Here is a 21992-nt window from a genome sequence, read left to right on the forward strand (position 1 = left end):
TTCCCCGGTTCCCAATGTGGAGGAAGATGGCCTGGTGGTCACTGTGGGTGTAGTGCTCACTCACTTGCCAAGCCATCCCCCTCACCAGTGAAGTGCTAACAAATGTCAGGTCAACGATCGAACCCGATCCTCTTCCTCGAAAGGTGGGCACGCATCCAAAGTTGCCTAACACAATGTGCAGCTCCGCAAAAAACTCCAACAAAATTTGACCTCTGGTGTTCGTCGATCGGCTTCCCCACTCCAGGGCCCACGCGTTGAAATCGCCCGCAATAATTTTAGGGCTGCGGTCTCTAGCATCCAACACCAGACTGTCTAACATCTCCTCATATTGTGCTAAGGTTGCACTAGGAGGAGCGTAGCAGCTGTAAATATGGGCACCGTTGACCTTCGCCCTTATAAAACCTGCTGCCGGGGGAGCCATGACTTCCTGAATGGCCTGTCTTCCGCACGCCCAGATTGCCGCGTTGCCAGACGCATCCACCGCCCAAGTCGCACCGCCGCGCAAATAACCGCGACATCGACATTCGACTCCCGAATGGTTTGCGAGAGCAGGTCCTGAGCTGCCTCACAGTGATTGAGATTGATTTGTATCAATCTCATTTTCCTGTGCGGTTCAGCTCCCTCCTTTATACCGGACATCTGCTGCTTCCCGCAATATGCCGGCCGTCCACGGCCTCTTTCCCCACTACATAACATACACCGTGGATCTCCGGTGCAATCTTTGATGAGATGGCCCTCTTCCCCACACTTCCTGCAACTCCTCGACCTATCATGCTGGCTAGTGCATGCCGAAATAGCTGATTCCGCCGGCAAACTAATAATAGCGGTCTGTGTGCCACCATATGCCTTCTTCATCCTTTTTATGGCACTCTGGTCTATGTTGCCAAGGTTGAACTGCTGCTTTAGCGCAGCACAGATGCCCTCCCGTGAGGTGACTTCGTCTAGGTCCTTGCATTCAACCACTATCTCCTGTTTCCGAGCTCTTACCTCAGCTTCCTCTCCAAGTACACTTTCCACCTTCCCGCGGAAGTTATCGGCCGACTTGTCGGCGGATTTACTTAACTGCAGCATCAGATCCCCTCTCTGTGTTCGCGTAATACGGCTCACATTATCCCCCAAATCCTTCAATTCCGGGTCTGACTTCACCTTTCGGAGGATGTCGGCATAGGACATATTTCCCTTCTTGGAAATAATTATTATTTCCGGGCGGAGCTTCTTTTTGTCCTTTTTCCTCTTGTTGCTCACCTTAGTCCATTGTTCGGGCCTCCGGGCGTTGGTTTTTTCCACTTTTGTAGGTGTTGTGGCTGCAATCGTGAGATTACCGACTTTCGCGGGTACTCCCGCCGGCTTCGCCTTCTTTGGTGAAGAGGCTTTTTTCTTCTTCGGGACTTGCTGTGGTCCAAGGGGCTCGCTGGTACCGTCTCTAGCCCGTTTTCCTGTCTTCCCGCCTGCTTGATCACGGGGAGGCGTCACCTGCGTTTCCCTTGTGACCTTGCCAACTGACGCTTGGGAATTCTTTTCTTCGAGTGCCTTGATATAAGACAATTTAATGCCTCTTATCAAGGCTCGAATATTTCGGTGGATATTCCGCCTCTCCTTGATGAACTCGCACAGTTCATTTATTCGTTCCCCGAGTGTAACGAACGCCATTCCGGTATGTTCCCGTTTGCTTTCGCACCTTGCGCCACAAGGAATGATCTCGATTAAGGGACTATTCGTATTTCTTTCAGAGTCCCGCGACGAATCTCGACTACCAAAAAGAACCATTGTTCTCGGTGGTGATCTCCCAAGCTTCGAACTCCTCCTAAAGGGATCCGGTGTGGACCTAATTTCCACTCCACCATTATCTCTTGTAGCATTAGATGCCACAGTAGCCAAGTTTCCCACTACTGAAGCACTGCGGTCGTTGGATATCGACGGCCGGGAGCCCGCTTGCTCACTCCCAAAAACCGCCGGCACTGGGTTTCCGAAGCCCTGCACCGTAAAAAAACTACTTTTCTCCCCTTCCATATTTGGTTTAATTTCTGGGCGTCCTTCCCATAGCCAACTTTTATCCACGGGTGGGCGTTTAGTTCCCACCTACCCGGCCTGCGTATAAGCATGCCCATACACGCACATCTCCGGATGCGTGCATGTGCATGCCCATGACACATTCGCCGAGCATTCCCTTATCCGCACGAAGGGACGCGCCTGATGGGAGATTTGGCAACTCCGCACAGGACGCCAGGTATATATATATATATATATAGGTTATAGAAATATATGTATATATATAGGTCATATAAAAAATTTGTTGTTGTCAGGCATTGACATCGAAGCCTGCAACAAATGGTGTACTTTTCTATGAGACCGAAGCATTCCTAACTTCAATTCAGGATGCTTCGCTCCCAACAAAAAATTATAAACGGTACATTCTTCACGACTTCAGTTTGCCTCCGACCTGAGCATTTCTGGCATTCAGTTTTGGAGGCTCACGCCGTCTCCCAGGGCCCCGCTCAGGCTTCTTTGCCTCCCGAAATCTCGGTTACTCAAACAGCACATGCTCCGGGTTCTCTGGGATCCCACGACATCTATAACAGTTCGGAGAATCATCCACACCGATACGATGCAGATACGTTAGGTAGCAACCGCCGTGTCCAGTGAGAAACTGCGTGAGGTGATAGTTCACCTCCTCGTGTCGTCGGTCAAGCCATTCCCTAATTTCAGAATAAGCTTGTATGTCCACCGACCCTTCGACGACTTGTCCCATCGTCGTTGACAGAGTCTCTGCGGCTCTTCTCTTGCCGTTCGCCGGTTATATGCTTCCGTTCCTGATGGACCCGCTTGCCTCTGTCTATACAAGCACCGCATCTTTCTCGCTAATAGGTCAATAGGGGCCATCCCTGCGATTACGAACACCGCATCATTCGAACTAGTTCGAAATGGGCGGCATACCTTCAGTGCAATCAGACGATAGGCACAGTTTATATTCCTCCAGTTCTGTACGTTTTCTAAAGACTTCGTCCAGGTAGGAGACGCGTTTAACAATATGGACGGCATGACCCCAGCTATCAGCAGCCTGCTACAATGTTTTGGTTCACCGCCATGCACGCCGCGAAGGCATTTATGAACCAATCAGGTCTGGTCCCCACCGTCAGCTGTATTAGGGATGCTATCCATGACATCGAAGCCTTCAACAAATGGTGCTGTACTGTTCTATGAGACCGAAGCATTCCTAACTTCAATTCAGAATGCTTCGCTCCCAACAAAAAATTATAAACGGTTCATTCTTCACGACTCCTCAACCAGCAACTCAGCTGTAGGTTACGCAATTGTGAAGAGGAGACCATCTAGCACATACCATCAGCGTGCAGGATGTTGATCAGTACCAAGTACACCCATCGTCATAACTCCGTCTGTGCACTTTTGATGATGGATTTCGAAAGAGTGCTTCCGTGATACAACCAATCTCCTTTCTCAACTTTTCGACTCTTTTCTTGAGCCTAAATCCCCAGAACGGTAAAATCTCCTCCCGCTCATACCTCTGTTGTTCGCACTAAGATGTTGATTATGGAGACGAATAACCGTGGCAGCTACAATGTAGATCAGACTGTAAACCTATGTACGATCATCCAAAATTTTGTCAATGGTAGCAATGATTTTAATAGTCGCCTAAATAAACTTTAGCTTTGTGATCTTTGGCCTAGCATCTGCTAGAAACTCAGCATATTCTGTGAATGCAACCTGGAATGCGGTCAAAACCTCATTATAAATTGGGTCAATATTCCCAGTCACTAAGCTTCTCCTGACTACTGGGTCCATGGAGTACTTTATAGGTGGAGTATTTGTGAAACTTAGTGGAAAATTGGTTGGTAGGGCAACTCGATTATTTTTCACTCTCACCCGGTATTGATTGAGAACGTTCTGCTCCAGAACATGACTTAGTTCCGGGAAGCGGGTTATGAACGATTTACGGAGTCGGTGTCTGTTCACTGATGGATTCCGTTCCAATCCGTGACACGGTAAATTTGTTGAGTTGGTTCGTCCAAACGATACGACGTCTAAGTCCCCCGTCCCTAGTGGTTGACGGGATAATCGCTAAAGCATTCAAGGGTGAAGAAGCGCTTTGGTGTTGTCGAGCGACCGTTAACGTGTGGAGTACTGTCTTCGTGTCACTGTGGTGCCATTTAAAGTATTTAAAAAGAAGTTACCAATTTTATTCCCACGAGTAACGGGGAACCAGTCAGCTCTCCAACAGAGTAAGGAAGGTATTTGGAAGGGAGCCGCTGAAATACAGTGGAACGTCACTGCAATTCATCCGATAGGCGCGTCGATTCCTTCATCCCGGATTACGGATTTTTTAAGAAGGTTTACTCCACCAGACATGACATGCACCTGGTCGCATCCAGCTCTTCGTTTGCAATTCAACTCGGGACGAGCCTGGTACCCCAGGTATATACATATCCCCATCTGGGGTTCCCCTGGCGTGCCAAGTTCGTCCCGACCTGAATTGCAAACGCCAGGTATATATAGACATATATATGTTTATGGGGGGATGATAAAATTGGGGACGTTTCTTTAAATACTTTTAATGGGACCCCAAGGACACGATGACACTACCCCACACGGTTAAGAGTCGCTCAACCACACCAGAACAGCTCTTCGCCCTGGGATGTTTTGACGGTTATTCTGAGAGCGGGAGGCCTAGGTGTCGTTTGGTTTGGACGATCCAACTCAACAAATTTATTGTCCGCACTTACTACCGTGTTACGGATTTGGAACGCAATCCATCAGGGTAGAGACGCCGACTACATGACACCTTCATAACCCGATTTCCGGTACAAAGACATGTTCCGGAACAGAACGTCGTCAACTAGTACCGGGTGATATTCAATAACAACCGAGTTGCCCTACCAACCAGGCAACAAATCATCCAAAAGGTTCCAGTTGAGCTGGGTTTGGAGTCATCAAATTACCGGACTAGTAAAAGCGGCAACAGTACTCCATCTGTAAGGCATTCCATGAACCCAGTAGCGAGGGGAAGCTTAGTAACTGGGATGTTGACCCAATTTATAATTAGGCTTTGACCGCATTCCAGGTCGCATTCACAGAATATGCTGAGATTCTCCCAGACACTAGGTCATAGATCCCAAAACTAAAGTTTACTTCGGCAGCTATTAAAATCATTGCTGCCATTGACAAAATTTTGATTGATTGTTTGGCTAGCGAGATTACTGCTACATAGGTTTACAGCCTGCAGTGTTAAGCTGCCACGGTTATTCGTCTCCATTATCAACATGTTGGAGCGAGTAACAGGGGTATGCGCAGCAGGACTTTACCGTTCTGGGTGTTTAGGCTCAATAAGAGAGTCGAAAAGTTGAGAAAGGAGATTGGTCGTGTCACGCAATCGCTTCTTGGAAATCCATCACCAAAAGTGCACAGATGCGTTGCGAACATCCAATGATATGTCATTCGAGGAAATCCTCGAGGTGCTGAAGCAGAAACTTGCGGCTAATTCCAATCGTATCCGCAGGTATAAAAAGAGTTTTCAGCGAAGGACAGACAACACTTTGTTCTTCCAGAACCAACGAGGATTAAATCTCACCAAATCAAGTCGGGAAAGTAACATCGATCTGGGTCAGGCAGAAGACTTCTGGTGAAGTGTTTGAAGCGAACCCAGTCGTCTCAATTTAGAAGCGGCGTGGCTCTCACACCTTATGCGTTTATGCGAGGCCCTCCCCGAAATGACCATGTTTGATATTACTGAAGCTGACGTAGAAGTGGCCCTTGAAAAGGCACGTAATTGGAAGGCGCCAGGAGTTGACCAGATTCACAACTTCTGGTTGAGCGGTTTCAAGAGCACTTACAGGGTATTGGCATCATTTTAATCAGATCATTGTGGATCCTAAATTAGTTCCACAGCTTTTAACTTTGCTCATCCCCAAGGAACAGAGTGCCTCTTGCCCTTCAAAATCTCAACCAATTATTTGTCTTCCTACCATCTACAAGGTCTTCACTTCAGTCCTTTGCGTGAACATCTCAAAATATTTAGATGTTCATAAATTGATAACTGAGGAGCAGAAAGGATGCGCAAAAGGCTCCCGAGGCTATAAGGAACAGCTTGTATTCGATGTGGCGCAGGTTGTCCACCGAAAACGAAATATCTCGACAGCCAAACATGGCATATTGTCGAAATGTAGATTAAGTCATTTAATGTATATTGATGCAATTGGGTTTGGAAGAAATGTCGCATAAAAACAATTGTTCGTGGAAAGCACACCGACAACGAAGGATACAGCCACAATAACATCCAAATTGAGAGTGGGAATTCGGACGACGTCTACAAATACCTCGACGTATTGCAAGCAACAACCCCTGCTGGGGCAATAATTAAATCTGTGCTGCTGGGGGAATTTAAACGACGTCTGGATCTTGTCCTTAAAACCGAGCTGTGTGGAAAAATAAAATCATGGCAATCAACACCTTCGCTATTTCTGTCCTTCTTTATATTTTCAGTGTGATGGAGTGGAGTAGTACGGATTTAGAATGTATCAATAGACAGGTGAGGATAGTTCTTTCAGACAACAACATGCACAATAGGGCTGCCAAAAAATTGAGGATCCCACGTCATGAAAAATATGGAAAAAATCAGGAGGCTGCCACTATATGGCGCCTAGGCTCCGAAAAACCCTCCATACCAACATCTATTGAAATGGAGTTAATAATAGTATATTACTATAATTTTACTGACTGCAGAACCCCCTTTAAGTTCATCGGCAATGTAGGCTATAACATGGAGCATGATCCTACCAAGTTTTGTGGAAATCGCACTATTACTAACAAATTTATAATAGACCAAATATGTTGCTCTTTTGCAAATTCAAGATTAAATGTGGATATTCTCACATAATATATGCATATATTAGGTGCTACGTACTAATGGGACAAATGCACACTCAAATGATATATTATTATAAAACCTTTCACACCTGAAGCGTCCAGCTTCCCGACTCTAATTTTGCCTGAGAAATAAATGCAAATACCTGATCTTTATTTAAAAGGAACAGGAGACGATTCTGGATCTGGAGTAGCTTAGCACACTTTTAACACCTTGCTCAATATCTAAACAAAAACTCAAATATTTTAAAATTTTTTTTTCCAGATGATGGACGATTATTCCGAAAAAAAATATTATTTCATCGTTGCTGATATTCTAAGCATGATAACAATTTCTTCCTGCTTCGTAATAAAGATACCGCAAATTCGCAAAATACAACAAATTAAAAGTGCTAAAGGTGAGTGCTGATTGCCATTCGTACCTGGAAAGAGAGAGTGTATTGATTTTTCATACAAAAATGATTAACTGGCGCTTCAAAATAGAAGCAGCAAATATGTTTTTTCAAAGTTACTCGTATAGTGAAGCGATGGAAAATCGCTGAACGATTTAGTTATGAAACGCTTTATGGTTTTCTTAATTTGAATTGCACGCTATGCATTTCTTATAACATGTTTAAATGTCGAGAATGCTTTCGAGGGCGCGCTCAACTACAAGTCAAAATTGTCTGGCCATGTTAGACCGTTAATTTAAATGAAATACTTTCTTTTAATGATATTCTGATAGTGTACAGAAAAGTAAAATCTATTACATTTTAATTATAATCTTCTTCTTTGTTTCCTTAATGAGCACCGGCAGAGAGACGAAGATACGATATGCTTGCCACACTTCGCATTTTACTTTACACTTCTGTTACTAGGTGTTGCCGCAGAACATACTAAATAAGTTCGCATGACACAAGGTCAAACACCTTTTTTACACCCAGAAATGCAATATAAAAAGGGCGTTGCCTTTACGGTGGTTCCTCATGAGTAACCGCGCGTGTAGTGCGTCAATAGTTTCGCAGCTCTTGACAAACACGGTTGGATTCACGATTATTTGAATGATTTCGTAAATACGATTGTCATTTTGCGCGATTTGATAGTAGGCGCCAAGTTTGAAAAAACTTGCAGTTTAGGGAAAATGAGAAAAAACGCAATCGCAGTGCACGACGAATAACAACATTCTATTGTAAATAGAAAACTTAGAAGAATTCGAGTACGCACTAGAATGGATGTTAGTGTTAGGATGGAGAAATGACCCGCGATGCAGTTGTACAAAAGCGTATTAGGCGAAACCCGAAAGTGAAGGACCAAGGAAAAAGTCGTGATTAATTGCACAGCGAAGATACTGAGGTAAGAAACATTGAGTTGTGATTCCATTGCATGGAATAAAATTAGAAAATATAAAATGCAGAGAAACCCTGAGAGAACCCTGAACAGCTCAGTTTTCAGGAAAAGATCCAGACGCCGTTCAAATTTCCCAGCAACTTAGATTTAATTGTTTAGGATAAGTGAGGGATCCTAAGTCCACAACCACTTGTTGTTGGACCGGACCAAATGGAGAGCAACTTACTCCCACGTTTATTTGGTCCGCGGATCCCTCGTTTGGGGCATGGCACCCAAGCATTCAAAAATTGTAGGACAAACGGTTTCGTCCAGGGCAGAGGCAACTCTTCAGACGCTGCCTCACCTCTGCCCTGGGAGCAGCGTGACCGTGAGTGGCATCGGATGGAAAACGCTCCATTTATATGTTTAGGAAAACACGCCAAGGGTGCGAATTATATCCAGTAGAAACCGATAGTTTGAGCCTGAGCTGGCTAAAGCTAAATTAATTGTTTAGGATAAGTGAGGGATCCTAAGTCCACAACCAGGATACGTTGAATAACAGAGGTGGGCGCAGGGGGACCTTACCGTCCTGTGTATTTCGACTCAACCAAAGAGTCGAAAGTTGAGAAAGGAAATTGGCCATGTTACGCAAGCACACCATCACCAATAGTGCACAGATGCGTTGATAATATCATTGGAAACTACCATCTGTCCAACGGAATGCCAAACGAAGATATCCTCGAGATGCTGAAGCAGAAGTTTGCGGTATGCTCCAATCCATCCATGGGTATCAAAACGGCTTTCACTTACTCAGGTCGTGGAAATAACATCAATCTGGATTAGGCAGAACGTTTCGGGAGAAGTGTTTGCCTCCCATACCTTATGCGTTTATGCGCGGCCCTCCCCGAAATGACCATGCGTGACGTAACTGAATCCGACGTAGGAGCAGCCCTTGAAAAGGCAGGTAATTGGAAAGCGCCAGTAATTGGTAACATTCATAACTTCTGACTGAAGCGGTTCAAGAGTAGTCACAGGGTAGTGGAAAATCACTTTAATTAGATTATTGTTGATCCGAAATTAGTTCCACAATTTTTCATCACAGGGATAACTTCTCTCATCCCCAAGGAACAGGGTGTCTTTTGCCCTTCAAAATGTTTACCAATTACTTATCTTCCTATCATCTACAAAGTCTTCACTTCAGTTCTGTGCGCGAACATCTTAGAACATCTTGATGTTCATAGATTGATAGCTGAGGAGCAAAAAGGATTGAGAGCTTCGGAAGCTGTAAAGAACAGCTTGTAATCGATACGGTAGCTGTAAAATGGGCTGACTACTAAAAACGAAATATCTCGACAACCTACATCGATTATAAATCAGCCTTTCGTGGTTACTACAAGTGTTACGATTGTACAAAATCAACCCGAATGTCGTTTTTCTCATAAGAGCAGTGATGAAGAATTGGAGCACGAAGCTATCGGTATCCTTACAAACAGCAGGAGAGATACCAATCAGGCGTGGCAGTTTCCAAGGCGACACTCTAAGACCACTGTGGTTTTGCTTAGCTATGAATCCGTTATGTCATCTTTTGCATGAAAACAAATGCGGGCTCCAAGTGAGTCATTTAATGCACATTGACGACATCAAATTGCATGCCAAAGACGAGGACGAACTTCATTCCTTTCTGGACGTCACCATCTAGTTCAGCAGGGATATCGTCATGCAGTTGGGTTTGGAGAAATGTCGCATAAAAACAATTGTTCGGGAAAAACACGCCGACAACGAGAATTACATCCAAATTGAAGGTATGGATTCGGGCGACGTCCACAAATACCTCGGCATATTGCAAGCAACAACAGATTCTGGGGCAATAATTAAACCTAAGTTGCTGGGGGAATTGGAACGGCGTCTGGTTCTTGTCCTTGAAACTGAGCTGTTCGTTAAAAATAAATTCGTGGCAATCGAAACCTACGCTATTCCCGTCCTGCTATATACTTTCCGTGCGATACAGTGGGGTAGTTCTTGCAAAAAACAACATGCATAATAGAGCTGCGAAAAATAGAGGATCACCGCCCCACGTCAGCAGGGAAGAAGGGGGGTACTTGATTTAAAAACGTTGCTCTACAAACAATTTTTCTTCGAAAAACAATCCTTTAATCGATTACATCTAGCTACCGTTATAACAGGTAATAGATTGTTTCCTTTGAACGTGAAAAGCAGAGAATGGGATCCCATGTTACTTCAGTCCAACAAAAGATCGGCATGTGGAGAGAGAAATCCATTCACGGAGGTCATATAAAGAAAGTGGTTATTGTCCGCCGTTGACAACGAAGCCTCCAGTTCACTAATGGTATACTTTTCTATGAAACCGAAGCATTCCTGACTTCAATTCAGGATGCTTCGCCCCCAACAAAAAATTGCAAACGGTACTCTCTACAACTCTAGCTGTAGGTTATGCAATTGTGGGGAGCAAACCATCCAGCACATAATATATGGGTGTAGGATGTTGAGCAGTATCGAGTAAACCAATCGTAATAACTCCGTTTGGAAGATTCTTCATCAAAACCTTGCTTTGAAGTATAACTTAGCGGCAATTTACCATCCTTTTTATAGGTATCCTCAACAGACTATCTTGGAAAATCGGGTCAAACTAGTGTGGGATCACACTATTGCCACCGACCACAGTGTTTATCACGACAAACCCGATCTGGCTCTGCTTCTGAAGGAAGAGGCAGGGTGCTTCATAATCGATGTAGGCTTACCGTTGGACCGAAGATCGAAGTAGTCCCAGCCGTGATTTCAGCGACGATGTTAATCCCGCAAAATTTACATGAAGCGCTGAAAACGCACGATCTTAGGGCCGGACTATACATGGAGATGCTAAAAGCGGTTATCTTTGCAGCGGTTATCTTTGTAAGCCAGTTGTCCTCGGACTTCAGGATCTCCGCAACTAAGTTCTCCGGGCTCACGCTCCTGTCCAACACTTGGTTTGGGTTCCTCCTCTCCACTGCAAATCTCTGGATCGTCCGGTTTGCCATCGCATCTGGGACAATTTGGAGAATCATCCAATCTAAAGCGGTGCAGGTCCTGCCTGAAACAACGACCGTATCCCGTGAGGAACTGGGTAATGTGGTTGTTGGTGTCCCGATGTTTCCCTTCAAGCTACACCCTAATGCTGGGAATGAGCCTGTGCGTCCACTGACCCTCGAAGCCTTCAACGAATGGTTGACAGACGGTGAATTATTATATGAGACCGAAGCATTCCTAATTTCAATTCAGGATTCTTCGTTCCGAACAAAAAAGTACAAACGGTATATCCATCACGACTGCCCAATCATCAACTCCAGTTGTAGGTTATGCAGCTGCAAAGAGGAGACTATCCAGAAAATAACATCTTTGTATGTTGAGCAGTTGGCCTCGCATGAACGTGAAAGTTGTGGGAGCCACGCTGCTTCTAAATTGCAACGGCTGTGTTCGCTCCAAACACTTCTCTAGAAGTCTTCTGCCTGACCCAGGTCGAGGTTAACGAGTTGGTGACATTTTTGTAAAATCCCCGTTCTTTCTGGAAGAACAAGGTGTTGTCTGTCCTTTGCTGAAAGCTCTTTTTATACCTACGGATACGATTGGAGCATACCGCAAGTTTCTGCTTCAGCACCTCGAAGATTTTTTCGATTGGCATATCGTTGGAGAGATGGTAGTTTCCAAATTTTAACTTTTTGACTCTTTTTTTGAACCGAAATACCCATAACGGCAAAGTCCTTCTACACTTACCTCTGTTATTCGTTCCGGTCTTGCGGCGAGTTCTACCAATTCGATATCCCTAAAAGTTGTCTGGCGTCCTGACCTACGCCATCGCTCCATTTTAGGCAGGGTCTGCCTCGTCTTCTTTTTCTACCATGGATATTGCCCTTACAGACTTTCCAGACTGGATCATCCTCATCCATACGCATTAAGTGACCCGCCCACCTTAACTCATTGAGCCGGATTTTATCCACAACCTGACGGTCATGGTATCGCTCATAGATTTTGTCGTTATGTAGGCTAGGGAATGGTCCATCCTCATGTAGGGCGCCGAAAATTCTTCGGAGGATTCTTCTCTCGAACGCGGCCAAGATTTCGCAATTTTTCTTGCTAAGAACCCAAGTCTTCGAGGAATACATGAGGACTGGCAAGATCATTGTCTTTTACAGTAAGAGCTTTGACTCTATGGTGAGACGTTTCGAGCGGAACAGTTTTATATATATATATATAATTTATTGCCAATAATGTGTTAGAAAGTTGGTTTTTTTATAACAAAGTTTAAAATTCAGAGCCCAGTTAAAATAACTTTACATCTTACGATCACAAGTGTTGCATGCGCGCAATTTGTACTTTATATCATTATTCGTAATTTAGAGGAAAATTGCAATTAAAAACCTCTTGAACTAAAACTAAAACTTATTCTAACTTAACCTAATTAAACTTTATAAGCTAATTTTTTTTTTTACATTAAAGAATTTATTAATGGATTATCTACAAGTGAAATCCCATCATAAAATTTCTTTTTCAATACACTAATTACTGAATCCGTTAAGTCAACTTTAGCTAAAGAGTGCAGTGCTTTCGTGCTGAAAAATTTCGAACGATTTAAGGTTATTTTCAGCACTTTATTTTGTGCAATTTGAAGTTTCGTGGTATGCGATTTAGCACAAGTAGCGAAGATTGGAGCTGCATAGGACATTACAGGCTGGAAAATCATTTTAAAATTTAACAGCTTATTTTCTATGGTTAGTTGAGACTTTTTATTAATTAGTGGGTACAGAATTTTAATCAGACTATTAACCCTATTTATCGTAATGTGATCTTTATAAATTCAAGATTTGTCGAACGTAAACCCCAAATACTTAAGCTGCTTAGCCCACATTACTTTACATCCATTTATGGATAACTCTGAGGTAGGTATATAAGGAATAGATCTACGTTTAGTAAAAAATATGGCTTGAGTTTTATGTTCGTTTATTTTAATTTTCCATTTTTGAAAATATTCACCTATTGCATGTTCCACTGTTGTTTGGATTTTAGAATAGAGAGTGTTTGCTGTATAAATTACAGTATCGTCCGCAAATATTGCAACTTGAACCCCGTCTGCCTGAGGAAAATCATATGTGTATATAAGGTACAATAGTGGGGCCAGCACTAAGCCTTGTGGAACTCCTGCCCTAATAACGAAAGGTTATTATAAATGTGCACCTTAAATGATCTGCCACTAAGGAAACTATTCACCAGATTAATAAGGTAAGCCGGAAAGTTCGCCTTTATGAGCTTGTAGAGTAAACCATTGTGCCAAACTCTATCAAAAGCTTTTTCTATATCTAGGGACACTAAGGCCATAGATTGTTTTGAAATGAAAGCTAATTCAACAGCATTTTTTACACACATTAACTGATGGCTTGTTGAATGCCTTTTCCTAAATCCAAATTGTTCGTCCGGTATCATTTTTAAGGTTTTGTTCGTAAAACAAAACCTTATTAAAATCGGTTTACTGTCTGTCTGTCTGTCCGTCTGTCTGTCTGTCTGTCTGTCTGTCTGTCTGTCCGTCACACGCATTTTTCTCGGAGACGGTTGTAGCGATTGGCACCAAATTTGGTAGAAAGGTGGGAACTGTGAACGTTCACGCATATAGTGAATTACATCCTTTTACGTCGAATTTAAGGGGGGGTCCCCATACATGCAAAGGGTGGGTGTAAATTTTTTTTTCATAAAATATAGTCATGTGGGGTATCAAATTAAAGGTCTCGATTAGTACTTTTCGAAGCCGGTCTTAGTTTTGATATTTGTTGAAAAGGTGGGGGGTGCGGGGGGTTGAAAGTGGTCATTTTTTTAACGAACCCATTCTCAGAAACTACTCAACCGAAAAATCTGAAAAAAATCAGGGGGCTGTCACTATATGGTGCCTAGGCTCCGAAATACCCTCCATACCGATACCTGTTCAAATAAAGTTAATAATAGTATATTACTATAATTTTTAGTAATTGACAGGAAAACCCCCCTTAAGTTCACCCTAGAATCACAAAATTTTGCAACAATATAGGCTACAGCATAGAGCATGATCCTGCCAAATTTGGAGGAAATCGCGCTATTACTAACAAAGTAATACTAAGTCAAAGCTGTCGCTTCTCTGCAAATTCGAGACTATGAATGTCAATATCACTTGAAAGTGGTTATTTTCACATAATATATGCATATTTTACGTGCTACATGCTAATGGGACAAATGCACACCCAAATCTCTTTATAAAAGAAATAAACAAAACCTTTCATACCTGAAGCGTCTAGCTTCCGGTTTCCCGACTTGTTTGACATTCCACGTGGACAGAAAGATATTATTTGATGATTTTCTCAAACACTTTTGTAAGATTGCTCAGAAGACTTATAGGTCTATAACTACTAGCTACATGAGCAGCTTTTTGTGGCTTCAAAATCGGGATGATTTTTGCGAATTTCCAAACAGTTGGATAATAGCCACATTTGATGCATGCCTTGAAGATGTGCATAAGAAATACGATTGCTTTCCTTGGCAACTTCATTAGGCAAATGTTGGGGATATTATCAAAGCCCGTGGATAACTTCGGCTTAGATGATTTGATTATATCCCATATAATCTTCGGTTTAATCATTGGGAAGCTTAGAGACATGGAAAGTGTGTTCCACTCTCTAATTGTCCGTTCAACCTCGATTTCTGTTGTTGCATCATGCAGTTCCTCATTTTCGCCAAAGTTTTTAGCAAATGTACATGCTAAATGATTCGCCTTCTCTTTCTTAGTTATATAAATTTGGCCACAATATTCTAAAGTCGGAATATGTTTATTTTTGTTTTTTAAAATTCGAACAATGTTCCAAAATGGTTTGTCTCCTTTTTTAAGTTTGCTCAACATATTATTCCACTGATTGTTCCTAACAATGATGAGTAACTCTTGAATCAGTGAGTTTAGTTGCTTCCACCTAAATTTTGAGTTGGCATTTCAATGTCTCTGCCAATCACGTCTATAGGTGTTTCTGAGCGCAATGAGCTCTTTCAATTTTGGGGGAAGGAAAAAGTGAATGAATTTTTTAACAGGTGTTTCCGGGACACTACGATTTATATCCTTATGTATCAAGTTTTCAATAGATCTGAGATATTTGTCAATTATATCGGTGGATGCAATAACTGATTTGGAAACCTGTGCGAGGTCAATATCAGTATTTAGACTGTTTTGAAACCTTGACCAGTCAGCAGACTTAAAATTATAAAAGAATTGTTTGGTTAATAGCCCTGGAGAACTATATAACTTAAAGATAACTGGCAAATGATCAGGGTTTAGCTCGTTAACTACATCTAGTGCAGAACAGATATTCTGGACATTACACAGTACCACATCTAGATTTGATGCCGAAACTTTTTTGTTAAATGGGACGTACGTTGGTTCATCCGCGAAAAACATTGAGACGGGGGGAGTTTGGATGAATTTATATAGAATATTCCCCCATTTGTTATTCCTCTTGCAACCCCAAATAGTATTTTTGCAATTAAGATCACCGCTAATTAGAGAATTTCCATTTAGGTTACATAATTTCCGTAAATCGCTGATAAATAATTTTTCGCTAATGTCGTTAGAATTCCCACCTGGAAAATAAGCTGCAATTATATTCAAATCTGGACCCCACTGAAGTTTAATCTTTATTCCAATAGATTCAATAGCTATTGTTCTTAGGTTAGGCAATAATTCATGTTTAATATTTCTTCGTATAAAAATTGCAACCCCACCACCCTTGCGATCTTTTCTATATACAAAAAAAATTGGATCCGTAAAAGCACTGTCACTCTTTAACCAAGTTTTCGAAACTAATGCAATATCAATATTGCTCGACGATAAAAACTCAAAAAATTCTGTTTTCTTATTTGCTAGACTTCCAGCGTTCCATATCAAAAATTTGTCAATTGTATAGGAATTTGACAATCAATTTAACTTCTTCTTCTTTTTCTTCAGCCTTTGTCCCGTTCACAAGTCGGCTCGTCGTGATCGGCTTCGCCATTTGGCTCTATCGAATGCCTGGTCTGGGTGCAATCTCGAGGCTTTCAAATCCCCATCTAGCGTATCAAGCCACCGTTGTTTAGGTCTGCCTTTTGGTCGTTTACCATCGACTTCGTTGTTCAGACCATTTTTGGCAAGTGAATTCTCGTTTGCACAAATTGCGTGACCCTACCATCGAAGACGCCTCTCTCGCAACTTTTCCACGATCGGTGCAACCCCATAACGATAGCGGATACCCTTATTTCGAATGTGATCTAAACGTGTGACGCGACTAGTCCAACGTAACATCTTCGTCTCCATTACCGCAAGACGCCGTTCATTGTCTTTTATAGTTGGCCAACACTCAGAACCATAGAGAGCGACTAGACGGACGACATTGCGGTAAATTTTAGATTGTTGATACGTCGATCACAAAGAACGCCAGTTGCGGAACGCCACTTCATCCAGGTTGCGTTAATGCGTGAAGCAATTTCATAACGCAGTTCTCCATTGTCTGATAGCGTTGACCCGAGGTATTTAAATCGCTCAATTCTAGGCAGATCACTGCCGCTGACAGTGATTGTGCCTGTTTCATGAGGATTGATCGTCAAAAATTCAATTTTGTTTAAATTCAATCTGAGATCGTGTGGCATGAGGCGATCATTCCATTTTTAAACAAGTTGCTCGAGATCATTTTTGCTATCAGATGCTGGGAAAACATCATCTGCATAAAGCAGTGTGTAGGGCGCTGGACGTTGGATATCCCGTGTGACGATGTCCATAACAAGAGCAAAGAGGAGTGGTGAGAGGGCGCTTCCTTGATAAACACCTACAGAGACACGAAGCGGTTTTGATACATCCGCCATACTTCGAACTTTACTTTTCAGATCATGGTAAAGCAATTGAACCCAGCGCACGAGTTCTTCTGGCATACCAGATGATCCAGGAAGGCAATGTAAAGAGGGCGATGCTTCTCACGGTGTTTCTCCATGAGTAACCGCGCAGCGTGTATTGCGTCAGTAGTTCCGCAGTTATTGACAAACCCGCCTTGATTCACGGTTATTTCAACGATTTCGCGAATACGGTTGTAAAGAATGCGTTCAAAAATCTTCATGGTATGGGAAAGTAACCGGATCGGACGGTAATTTGAACATTCTGCTGGACTACCTTTCTTTTTCCATATTGGAACAGTGGTACTTTCTTGCCAGTCAGATGGTGTTCTTCCTTCCTGAATAACCCGGTTAAAGAATTCACTGAGCCACAGTGTTTGGTCCCAGCTATTCGCTTTCCAGAGTTCAGATGCGATGTCGTCAGGTCCTGTTGCTTTCCCCGATTTCATTTGTTTTATTGCCTCCTCGACTTCAGTTGCGCTGACTGGTGGAACTGCTCCAAACGTCGGGAATGATTGTGGAAGTGGAGGATGACCAAATTCTTCAGTTGAAATCTGCTCGAAGTATTTTCGCCATCTATCGGTCGCGGCTCGACGATCAGTAAGCAAAGTACCGTTCTTGTCATTAACGCATAAGAAGTGCTCGATATCCTGTGTGCGTTCATTATGGATTTTAGCCAGTCGATACAGATCTCTCTAGCCATCCCGAGTGCCCAGTTTATCATAAAGATTTTTGAAATGGTTCGCTTGTGTGACAGCGACCGCTTTCTTTGCTTCCCGGTTGGCATTCTTATAAATTTGCCAATTAGCAGGCGTTTTATCGTCGAGAAATTTGTGGTAGAGGCGTTTCTTTTCACGGACCTTCATTCCAAAGCCAAGTATCTCAGTTGATGTACCGCTTACTCGGCTTGGTGACCCCGAGGGTTGCAGAGGCCGCTTTGTGGATCGTGTCTTTCATTTGGTTCCATGATTCTTCCACATTCGTAATGGTCGGCAATCGTATGAGTGAGACCGTTTCTTCTTTCTTCTCACCAAATCGTCACCATTTAATGCGCGGCGGGCCAGTGCGTTTCTCACGCTATTCTATCGGTGGCTGAATTCGCAGGACGGCAGTCAACGGCCGATGTTGAGGTGCCATGGTCTCATAGGGAACGACTTTGCAATCAGTGACAGTGGTAAAATTTTGGCGTCTTATGAGAATAAAGTCGATTTGCGTTTTACTGTTCCCACTATAAAATGTAGGAAGATGAGACAATCGTTTGATGAACCATGTATTCATAAGTACAAAGTCATGGGTGTCCGCAAAATCGATTATACGCTCGCCACCTTCATTGCATGCTCCGAACCCCTTTCCCCTATGGCACCTGTTACCGTCTGCCTTTTCACCCACATGACCATTAAGGTCGCCGGCAATGATTATATATTATATTACAAGTCTTTTCATCGAGAAGTTGCCAGAAGGCATCTTTCTCGGCATCAGGTCGACCTGTCTGTTGTGCATACGCGGTGAAGAAGTGAATAGTGCGATCAGCTGATATAATGGTGAGCTTCATCAGCCGATCATCAAATCGTTCGACTTCTTTAATGGCATCACGGAATGTCGTTCAATGTCGCAGCTTTTGGCACCAGACCATCGGGTTTCTTGCAGGGCGCAGATATCAATGCGCCTTTTCCGAAGGGCTCTTGCGAGTTCCTTGGTCTTCCCAGTTAGGGTACCAACATTTAGCGTGCAGACACATATTTGTTTTGTTCGTTGTGTGCGGACTATGCGTCAAGAACCCTTGCCCATTTCTCGACAGGACCGGGGCCCATCCTGCCGCGTCGACTGAGGTGGACGCCCTAGCATTTCTCCGAGGCTTGTGACTCAATCCGATCATCATGTTTGTAACGACATTGTATGCATTTTCTTGGTCGGCCTGTCGCGTGGCCTGTCACCAAGAGAGTCAGGTAGGATTTAGCATAGTAGATTAACTCCAACTATACTCTATTTATCTCTTTCCCTGATCTCAGAATTTTATTTTTATTTTACTAAGGATAGTACAGAGTACGTTCCCTCAAACCCTCCTCCTTTACCTGTGCTTGGGACCAGCATACTATGTTAATAGCATGGCGGAGTTTGATAGTCAATTTAACTAAAACATCGAATTGTTCATTTTTATTTTTACAACTCGATAGTTGTTGCAGTAGTTCCCGTGATAGAAGCAGAAGCTCCTGTGCAGAGAACAGATTATCATTAAAATTCGCTGACTGAACATTGAGTTGAGTATTTTCCGTACGTTGAGGAATATTACGTGTAACCTGGCTGTAAGTAGGTTTGGATATTCCACTAATTTTAACAACGGAGTTTGTACGCACTCAATTCGAAAAAAAAACTACGGAAACTTTCAATCGTTTCTCTGACGCGACATTCACCTGCTTTCCACTCTTCCGCGACAGCTTTTGTTTTAATTTATTTAATTTATTATTCGATTCGACGTTTACAATTTTTGTCGCTGGCTAAGTGACGTTCCCCGCAGTTGGCGCATTTGATGCGATCAGGTTCTCGATCGTTAACTTCGCATTGGGAAAAGTGATGATCGCCACTACAAATCATACACTTCATAGAGAGATGACAATGAGAGGAACCATGCCCATACATTTGACATCTTCTACATTGCGTGGGGCCACGCCTTTTTTTATCGTAGTAACTCCAATGTACCAATGTGTGCATAATGGCTTTATACGCTCTGAACGAACTTATTTTCTTTCCACTTTCCAAATAGAGGAGATAAACACTTTTATTCAGCACCTCCTCTTCTATATTGATTTCTTTTACTTCTAAGCAAGGAATATTGAGGTCCGCCTTCAAATACTTTTTCAATTGTTCAGAGGACATATCATGCAGCCCTGATAACAATATTGTAATGGGGAGTAATTCTGGCCGTTGGTAAGTGAAATATTTTACGTTTTTGGCCGTTAAGTAAGCCAATAAATCCGCAATATCATCTAGCAAGAGTCTACGTCCAATTAAAATAATTTTAATGGAAAATTTATCAATTTTCATTTCCCCAAGCATAGCGAGGATAGTGTCACGTTGTAGCTCCGTGAAAGTTATTGGCGGTACTTTAATTTTTTTTTTTGGTGCTTGCTCCTTTTCGGGAATTAAGGGATCAATAACCTCATCAGCCAAAACTGAAAAGCGATTTTGTGACGACATTGCAGCACTGTTAGTCATTTTAGGCATTTTCAACTTGTCTCTGATGAGCACTTTTTCCGGGGAATCCTCAAAACTCACTCCCGACTTCAATTCTGATGTATTCACACGCACTACCAGACATCGAATGAAGCGTACGATCGCCACTTTTGTGTGTCGGGATGATGAGAGCCTCTTTCCACAAGCCAGAAAAATGATTCTCTTCCAGGCTTTTGTTGAAAATAAGGAAGAGGGGAAGAGAGGTGGATTTACCAGTTTTGAGCAAAAAGAGGTTTGGAGACCATCGTAGCCAAATCCGACATTGGCATCAAGTTTGTCAATGAGGTATTCGCCAAGGGTATGCTCACGCAATTCGTGCTAACGAGAATTCACATACCAAAATTGGTATGAACATCGAAGTCGATGGCAACGGCCAAAAGGTAGATCGAAAGCCTCGAGATTACACCCAGATCAGGTATTCGACAGAGCCAATGGCGAAACCGATCACGACGAGCCGACCCCACTTGTGAACGGGAGAATGGCTGAAAAAAAAGAAGAATGCGCCAAGAGAGCATGGGAAGATTAAAGTAGCCACAGAGGATGAAAGGAAGTGAGGGAAGCAAAACGATTAGAACCTCTGAAAATAAAACAAGATGGAATACAGGAAGCTGGCGCTTCGCGTGTAAAGGTTTTTGTGTTCATCTTGTGTGAGAACCTTTCTACGCACATTTTTCCATTCGCATATGGTTAAAAACCCGAAACATTCCTTCATATTTTTTTTCAAACTAGAGGATATACGTACATATTACAGACAGGTATTATATTCACCCGAAACAAACATCATTAACATCAACGGCGCAACAACCGGTATTCGGTCTAGGCCTGCCTTAATAAGGAACTCCAGACATCCTGGTTTTGCGCCGAGGTCCACCAATTCGATATCCCTAAAAGCTATCTGGCGTCCTGGCCTGCGCCATCGCTCCATCTTAGGCAGGGTCTATCTCGTGTTCTTTTTCTACCATAGATATTGCCCTTATAGACTTTTCGGAAGGGATCATCCTGATCCATACGGATTAAGTGACCCGCCCACCGTAACCTATTGAGTCGGATTTTATCCACACCTCTGCCTTTGGAGCAGCGTGACCGTGAGTGGCATCAGATGGAAAACGCTCCTTTATATATTTGGAAAAACACGCCAAAGGTGCGAATTATATCCAATAGAAACCAATAGTTTGAGCCTGAGCTAGGCTGAAGCTAAATTAACTGTTTATGATAAGTGAGGGGTCCAAAACCACTTGTCGTTGGACAGGCAGCGTCTGACGAGTTGCCTCTGCCCTGGCCGAAACCGTTTGTCCTATAATTTTTTAATGCTTGGGTACCATGCCCCAAATGAGGGATCCGCCGACCAAAGAGACGTGGGAGTAAGTTGCTCTCCATTTGGTCCGGTCGGTAGTGCGATTCCACCGGCCGGTAGTGCGATTTCCATCAAACTTTCGTGGTGCTAGCATGAACTTAAGGGGGGTTTTGCGGCCAATTACTAAAAATTATATCGATATGGAGGGTATTTTGAGGCCTGGACACCATATAGAGGCAGCTTCATGATTTTTTTCAGATTTTTCGGCTGAGTAGTTTCTGCGAATGTTAAATCATTCCACTCCTCCCACCCCCCGCCTTTCCAACAACTTTCAAAACAAAGACCGGCTTCGAAAAGTACTAACCGAGGC

General features: G+C 43.0%; 1 protein-coding gene across 6 annotated transcripts in view; it reads left to right on the plus strand.

Annotated features, from left to right (window-relative positions):
• Positions 1–21992, plus strand: part of LOC119648302 (solute carrier family 66 member 3) — a 189070-nt gene that overhangs the window by 112281 nt on the left and 54797 nt on the right. For 5 of the 6 annotated variants that reach the window (XM_038049963.1, XM_038049967.1, XM_038049965.1 and 2 more), the window contains one exon: positions 7142–7274. In XM_038049963.1, coding sequence (XP_037905891.1) covers positions 7142–7274 — 133 coding nt within the window. Of the gene's footprint in view, positions 1–6433; positions 6542–7141; positions 7275–21992 lie in introns of those variants that run through there. The other variant, XM_038049962.1, reaches the window with a different exon arrangement.

Source organism: Hermetia illucens, chromosome 2 (assembly GCF_905115235.1).
Source record: "Hermetia illucens chromosome 2, iHerIll2.2.curated.20191125, whole genome shotgun sequence".
Classification (NCBI taxonomy): domain Eukaryota; kingdom Metazoa; phylum Arthropoda; class Insecta; order Diptera; family Stratiomyidae; genus Hermetia; species Hermetia illucens.